We start from the raw sequence: 7981 nt of genomic DNA, 5'->3' as shown, positions 1-7981 counted from the left end.
GGAGGTATCGTGTTGCTTACAGTTCTTCAGTCTGCACTGGGTGCCGTGTGCCTCCCTGAAGCCTCTTAAAAGGTTCTTGTTGTCGGTTAACTTCTGGCTGGAGTTTCCGGAAGAGCATTTTCTTTTCTTAAGGATGAGCCCTCCTTCACCAACTCCTGAACGTTCCTCGGGCTCCTCTTCCCCACTGAATCTCCTCGGGGAGTCAGGTCCTGAGGGACCGTGAAACTCTCCCTCCGCGGCGTGGACACAGGGGTCTCTCTCTCTCTCTCTCTCTGTGCCGAGGGCTCGGGATTCTCCAAGGGTCCCGGCGTCCCCCAACTGGTCTCACTCCGTGTTGGCGGTGAAAGTGACCGCGGTCATGGAGCGCTCCTCGGTCAGCGTGGTCATGCAGCCCTTCGCCCACGCGACCTGCAGGACTTCTTGTGTCACCTCATAATCCACGACCCGGACGAGGAGGGGTTTGGGTGGGTGCCCTGGAGCTCGGGAGGGAGCGTCTACACGGCTGCCAGAAATTCGCTTTTCCCTTGGAAAGAGAGGCGAAGGGCAGTCGGGTTCCCGGTCCTGTCCTCCCGCTTTGAAAAGGTCCTCCTCATCGGCCACTTCTTCCCGTACGGAGTCCCCCTGAGTCCCCAGCCACCTCTCCGGGTTTAGAAGAAAGAGCACTTTCTCTCGGACCCAGGAGTCACAGTCCACATTCTCTCCGGGGCTATGCTCGTGGGCGCCGCGCCGGCTGCTGCTAGCCCCCGCTACCGAGGGGTTCGGCGCGCCCAGGGCCAGGAGAGCCCCGCGCTCCGCCTCGCGCACAAACGGCAGGGCGCACCACCCGCTGTGGGGCGAGGCCGCGAGATTCGGAGACCCGCGCGGACCCGGGGCCCCCATCCCGGGAGGAGGGCCATTCATCCGGTGGATCTTCCGCCGGTTCTCGCAGCGAACGCCAGAGGAGCTCTGGAAAGCGCAGGACTGCTGATCGGCCGTGGGCGTGGCCTCCGCGCTCCCCGCCTCCCGGGCCTGGGACTGTCCCCGCCCCCTCCCGTCCGCGCCTCCCTCCCTCTCTCGCGGCTTTCGGGCTTTTCAAAGGCGAAAAGCCTCACTTCCCCCGCAACCCCACGATCGCTCCTCCTCTTCTTACCTGCGATCCTAGACCTGCGGCCGCGATCTCATTTCTGAGTCTTTCCCCTCTCTCTTCTCAGTTCTATCCTAGTTTCCAGCCCACCACCGTTTTTGTCTCTAAACAACAGGAGACACCCTTGCACCGCACACACACCCGCACTGCCCCACGAAATGCCCAACACAGTGTATGTCTTCTTTCCAAGGACTCTCCTTGAAGTGAAGGAACATGGAAGTTAAAAAAAAAAAAGTCTTATTTAATCAAGTTCTTCTGATAAAAGTTTCCGTGTCCATTCCGAATCCACCCTCGCCATCCTACCAAGATTATCGAATGTAGATCAAAAGCATCTGATTGGGAAAGTTGAGCCCTTTGAGAAAACGCCTTTGTATTGTTTGTTGTTCTTCGTAGGAATGCGGGAATGTCACACCGGTCTTCATTTTGGTTTTGGTCATGCTTGTCCAAAGGGGCATAAGTGCCTTTGATCAAACGGAAATAAACAAAACCAAACCACTATAAGAACTTAAGGATTTAGAATTTTGTGTTCGTTTTTAAAATTTCCCCTTTCACTACACCCCTGCCTCCCTCACCCACCCCCACCCCTACACACACACACACACACACACACAACCTGTTTAACCCCAGAAGTTAAAAATACATATATATGGATCTCTGGGTAGGCTTTCAGAATCTCTCGTTGCCAGGCCCTCTGACATACTTAACTTTGCCTGAGGGTAATGTGGAAAGCTAGCTAACAGAAAAAAAGAAGCTTAGCTTGTGATTTCCAGTTTGTCCTTGGTTACAGGTCCTTGCTTTATTAGAAAGTGTTCACTTTTCCTGTCTGCTTTAGAAAAAAATGACTGCAATGGTGGAAGTTTCTGCCCATACTTTGAAGGACCAAGTAGTATGGTGAAAGATATTTTGGAAAGAGAGGACCTTCTGATGTCTGCTGACTGGATGCCTGACCTTGGGCCAGTTACTGCTAAATTACAATTAACTAAATTTTTCGAGTGTATTAGGCAAGAATTGCTCTAAGCATTCGATATATTTAAACTCATTTATTCTTTTCTTTAAAATAAATTTCTTTTTGGCTGCATTGGTTCTTCATTGCTGCGCACAAGCTTTCTTTAGCTGTGGTGAGTGGGAACTACTCTTTGTTGCGGTGCGTGGGCTTCTCATTGCGGTGGCTTCTCTTGCTGCAGAGCACGGGCTCTAGGCACGTGGGCTTCAGTAGTTGTGGCTCTCGGGCTCTAGAGCGCAGGCTCAGTAGTTGTGGCGCACAGGCTTAGTTGCTCCGAGGCATGTGGGATCTTCCCCGACCGGGGCTCAAACCTGTGTCCCCTGCATTGGCAGGCGGATTCTTAACTACCACGCCACCAGGGAAGCCCAAACTCATTTATTCTTCACAGCAAACTAACGAAGTAGCTCTACAGTCTCCTTGAGAACTCTGAAGCACAGGGAGGTTAAGATCAAATACCAATAAACAGTGGAGCCAGGAGTCTCACAAGTTTAAATGTTTGGTCCTATTTTAAATGACCTTCTTTAAATGTTTGGTCCTATTTTAAATGACTTCATGTTCTTTTCTGTTCATTTACTTAACCAGGAATCACTGAGTGTGTGCTAAATGTCAGCTACTGTTCTAGGTGATGGAGGAAAGAAGCTGAATTGCTTGTCCTGTTGGAATTTTCATTCTTTACATCAGTTACATACATCAAATTCTCTGTTCAAACGTAGGAGATAATAAGTTAACTTTAATGCACAAGAAAATCAACTGCAGGCTAATGCCCTACCCTACTCTCAAAGATTCTACTCTTATAGGTTTCGGGGAGGGCTTAGAATGTGGATTTTTAGCAAGACCCTCAGCAATTTTGATGCTAGTGGTTCATAGACAACATTATAAGAAACATTACCAATGATAATACTCTAGACCATAGATAAACTCTAGGTCTTTTTTTGCTTTCATGTGACAATAAGAACATTGTGTTTTCCTTCCTTGCAGGAATATTGGGAGAATTCCAATGAAGGTGTCTGTATTCTGAGGGAAGTGTAATGTAAACCACAAGATTTATTGCTTTCAAATTTTCATGCCTATGGGGATTGGGTGAGGGATTAGAGTGGGCATGGGGAATGGGGAAAACCTATTTGCTGAGGAGTGAGCCTGATTCACCCACCATAAAGCACCTGAATTTCTAGATGTCAAGGAGTTGTGTATTAATGCATAAAAGAATGTTAAGAGGAAACGCCAAATAAATTAAACTTCAAAGAGATAAAGTCTAAAAAGAACATAAACAAAGAAATAGGCAGCTTGCCTTCAGGATAGTGGTGTCTGCTATGCTTTAATATCTCACAGTGCATAAAAGCCTGATAAAGGGTGCTGATAAAGTGAACCCATTTACTTCCCCTCTGAACTGCCTACTACCAACTCTAATTTAAGGAAAAGAGGCTTTGTCATAAGGATATTAGGAGATTTGTTAGGAGATATTGACAGATTTGTTGGGAAAGTGGGAATACCAGACTTTAAAACAGGTAGAAATCAAAGCTGTTGCCGAGGGAATAAGGAGTTGGTACAACAGGAACAGATTTCTCCGCTGGATGGAATGCACTCCAACTCTCACACTTGTCCCTGTAGCATTTACTCAGGAGTCAAATTCCACTCAGAAGTATCCATCTGGCTCAGTTTATGCAACCTGCTTACCCCTTCACAATACAGGACAGTAAATGAAAAGGTACAGTCAAAGAAGCCTTTGGGGGATCCCCTTGGTTTCTGTAATGGAAAAGCAAACAGCTGGACTTTCCCCACCTAATAAAACTGTATGGTAGGGAAAGGTAACATTCCAAAAAAGAAGTCAGGGTGTTGTTAAGAATTTTTTTAAATTGCACTGATGTCTATCACACTAACTATTATAAACAGAGTGTGGATATGGGAGTGACAGATAGGGTATTCTGGATAAGGCAACATTATGAGCAATGGTGCAATGGTGAATACGGAGGCACGTGTAGAGAATAGTTTTGTCCTTGACATTTCTCTTCTCTCACGTCTAAAACACTTTCCATGATTTTATCCATCCCGTGGCTTCAACTGCAACCTGTACTCTGATGATTCTCCAATTTATCTCTCTATTATAGACCATGATGCTTATTTCCAGACTTGTGGTAGATTGTATTATTGTCTCAAATTATTTATTTCCTCATCCTGAAAGAAGATCATACTTCCTGGCTTGTGTACCACATGACTTGCAATGCTCCTTATTCCCATACACTTCTCTACCCCACTGATGTTGACTTTGGCCGTGTGACTTGCTTCAGCTTAAACAGGTGTGACGTTGGATGCATCTGAGCAAAAAGGAAGAGTCATTGCAAGGTTGGCCTTGGGCAGGCTCCAATCAGAGCTGCCATCTTTGCTGTGATCTGGGAATGAAGACAGTACATGGGACAGAGCTGACTGGAATCCAGCAAAGTTACAGCAGCTGATACATATTCTAAGCAAGAAACAAACTTTTGTTACAGTAAAACAATGAAATTTGAGGGTTGCTTCCTACCACAGTCTAACCTAGTGAAAAATGTTTCTGTTCAATTTTCTATTGGACACCTCTTTTGAATGTCACTTGAGAACTAAAATGTTGCCTGCCATATCAGTAAACAAAGGATGTTGCAGCCATTAAGCCATTACATTACAGCTGCCCAGACTGTGGGCCCTGAGGGAACTCAGGATGGAGGCAAAGGGGCTGCCCACTCCAAGCCCATCTAGCCGTCAGCCCCGGCAGTCACCCCCGACGGTGCACCTAAGGAAACTCAGGATGAGAAAGCATAGGATAATTGCCCCAGATAGCTAATTGACCCCAGATAGCTGGGGTGCATAGCACAGGGATGATTTCAGTGAGCCCAGACTCCTGCATCTTCCCAAACATAGAGAAGCGCTAAACTTAACTTGAGATACCCGATTTTCTTTTATTAACAATAATCTTTTGATATTTCAACTACCTGGTTTTGTTGCAAAAACTCCCCCACTCCCACACCCACCCCCCGCCCTCTTCGGAGCAGTCTCTCAGTGTTATTTGAGATGCTGTCTCCCAGGCTTGAAGTCCTAAGAATGTCCCCCATATAAAACATAACTCTCAACTTTTATGTTGTGCTTTTTTTTTTTCAGTCAACACACTAGAAACCTAAAATACCTAAAACTGAACTCATTATTTATTCTCTTAAATCAGTCCCCTCTTTCAAGTGTTCCTTATCCCAAGGATTAGCTTGACTAGCAATTCTATTGTCTTCCCTTTCCCTCAGTGGCTAGACCCACCCCACATATCTAATATTTAACTGAGTGCTGATGTGTATGTGTGTATTTCCTCTCTGCCCTTACCTCTCCAATCCCCATAGCTACAAAAATAAACTCAGACCCTTAGGCATGACATAAAATATCTTCAAAATCCTACCCCAGCCTATCACTGTTTATAGTTTAATGAATAAATGAAAAAAGAAACAAGCCACCTAAATGAACACAAAGTGCAAGTCTGAGACTAGGGTGAGGTTATTGTGTATAAATAAAATCCAGCCTGATTATGGATAGACCTTGAAAACTACGAGCCTTTTAGAAGAGATTCTAATCATATTTCCTTTGACAACTAAGGTTCTTGGGACCTGAAGAACTCAGACTGTGCAAAGAAAATCTACACTGGACTGAGTCAAGTGACTGTGATGGGCCGTGTTATCTTGGGCAAGTCTCCCAATGCCTCCAAATCTATGTTCTCATCTGCAAGGTATAAATAATACCTGTCCTGTGTGCTTCCCAGGGTTTTCGTGGAGGTCAAATGAAACAATTCTGGTAACACTTTGAAACTATGAAACTTGCAAAATATTTTAAATTTACTTTTTTTTTTTTTTTCGGTACGCGGGCCTCTCACTGTTGTGACCTCTCCCGTTGCGAAGCACAGGCTCTGGACGCGCAGGCTCCGCGGCATGTGGGATCTTCCCGGACTGGGGCACGAACCCGTGTCCCCTGCATCGGCAGGCGGACTCTCAACCATTGTGCCACCAGGGGAGCCCTAAATTTACTTTTTTAAAGTTCATTATTGTTTTTTAGAACTGGGAACCCAAACCACAGTTTTTAATGAAATCCTTAGGGAAAGATGCAGAAGTCAATGGCTGGAGCTAGACAATAAGTACCAGACCCATAATCTTAGAATAGAGGAGCTAATGTTATTAGTTATAAATTGGAGAAAAAAGAGGAAGAGAGGGAATGTGGCAGTTCTGGGGATATCAAGCAGCTTAGCCCAGTGGTCTGAGATAAAATGGAAACTGAGGCAAATTTTTTAAAAAGGAGTCTTTGTTTTAAATTTTGTATTACCAAAGGGTGTGTTCCTGGGAGAAGAAGAGGCTTAGTTTACCTAACATGTGGCCCTGAGACTAACATGGTATATATGTATGATATTTTTTGAATGAAACATTTAAGCACATTGCCTTTTCACTCCACAGAGAGTTGGCGACCCTTAAGAGATGTCGGCCAGGTACTTTGAAAGGACAAAGAATGCTAGGTGTGCCAGTTAGCTGCAAGAGATGATGCATGTAGCGCTCTGAATAGTAGCTGCATAAAGGGGATTTTTAAACTATAATTCATTGTCAGCTGCCTGCATTATCCAACATTTTAAAGTATATTCATCATCCTCCTCTCCTGTCAGAGATTGGGATTTAAGACCAGGCTCTCTCATTGACTATGAATAAACAACTTATTTAACAGGAAATTTTGTCATTAGTAATTGAGTTGGCATTTTATGATAATAAAGAACGAATGTTCTTTACCCTACATTCATCTTCAGCATAAACAAAATTTGACTTGTTCAACAGCAGCCTGTAGTACTATTCCAGAGATAATTCAATCTTTGACTCAATATGGGTGAATTAATACTTATGAAATACTTCATATAAAATAATCACTCAGGTTAATAAAATAAAGGTCATGATCTTAATATACCCAATCTTGATTAGTTTATAATAAAATATTTTTAATGGGGCAAGGCAATTTTTCTTCCCATTATGTTATTTTATTAACCAATGTGCATGTGATCAGATATGGGGTATAACAGCTGTAGAAATCCTCAGTGATATTTTACATCTAGAGAGATTTCATTCCCCAAATATCTAGCTGTTATAATTTGCTACGTTTTATCAACAAGAGTGGCTGGAAAATACTGAGTCTCTCATTTAGCAAGTCTGCAAACGAGTTGACCTGGAATGTCTAGGAACTCAAAGAAACTGTTAGTAATAATCCCTTGTTATCTCTTATTCATACTTCATAATTCATCCCTCCAGGGCAAGGCTTGGACAGAATGTTGTAGTAGATTAAACTGATCATTTAGTAACCCCACTGCTTATCTCTCCTCCCCCTTCTTTCTCAACTCTTTTACTGAGGACAATCTTATGTTATTTTCAAAGCCATAAATTCATTAAGAAAGGCATGGAATTTAGCCCTCCTTCAGTTTAATACTCCTGATAGGTACCCTTTCCTCCTTTCCTCTGACCATGCTTTGTGTCTCTTTTACCTCTTCTCTGCACTTTCTCCTCCTTTTTTTTTTTTCTGGTCTTTTATGCAGTTCCTTCCTTCCTTTCTATTGTGATATAGTGCAGAATTTGAGAGCGTGAGTTATGGAGCCAAACTCCCTGGATTTAATATCTACCTTTGCCATATATTAGCTGAACGACTTTAGGCGGCCTACTTAACCTTTTTCTTACCTTAGTTTACCCATCTGAAAACTGGGGGTAAGAATAGTACCAATCCCATAGGGTTGTTGTCGGGAGCAAATGATTTAATATGTGTAAAGCCTCCAGAACAGTGCCTGCCACATAGTAGATGCCATTTCCTCTAGAATAAATGAAGGCAGGGAT

At 44.0% G+C, this 7981-nt stretch overlaps 1 protein-coding gene across 1 annotated transcript; it reads right to left on the bottom strand.

Moving 5' to 3' along the window:
* Positions 1-324: 324 nt before the first annotated feature.
* Positions 325-900, bottom strand: C10H6orf141 (chromosome 10 C6orf141 homolog). Its single transcript, XM_065886391.1, has one exon. The coding sequence runs from the start codon at positions 898-900 to the stop codon at positions 325-327; it is 576 nt and encodes a 191-aa protein (XP_065742463.1).
* Between the last annotated feature and the right edge of the window lie 7081 nt (positions 901-7981).

This window comes from Phocoena phocoena, chromosome 10 (assembly GCF_963924675.1).
Source record: "Phocoena phocoena chromosome 10, mPhoPho1.1, whole genome shotgun sequence".
Lineage (NCBI taxonomy): Eukaryota > Metazoa > Chordata > Mammalia > Artiodactyla > Phocoenidae > Phocoena > Phocoena phocoena.
Note: the sequence above shows the minus strand (reverse complement) of the source record. Positions and strands in the feature narration are given on the sequence as shown.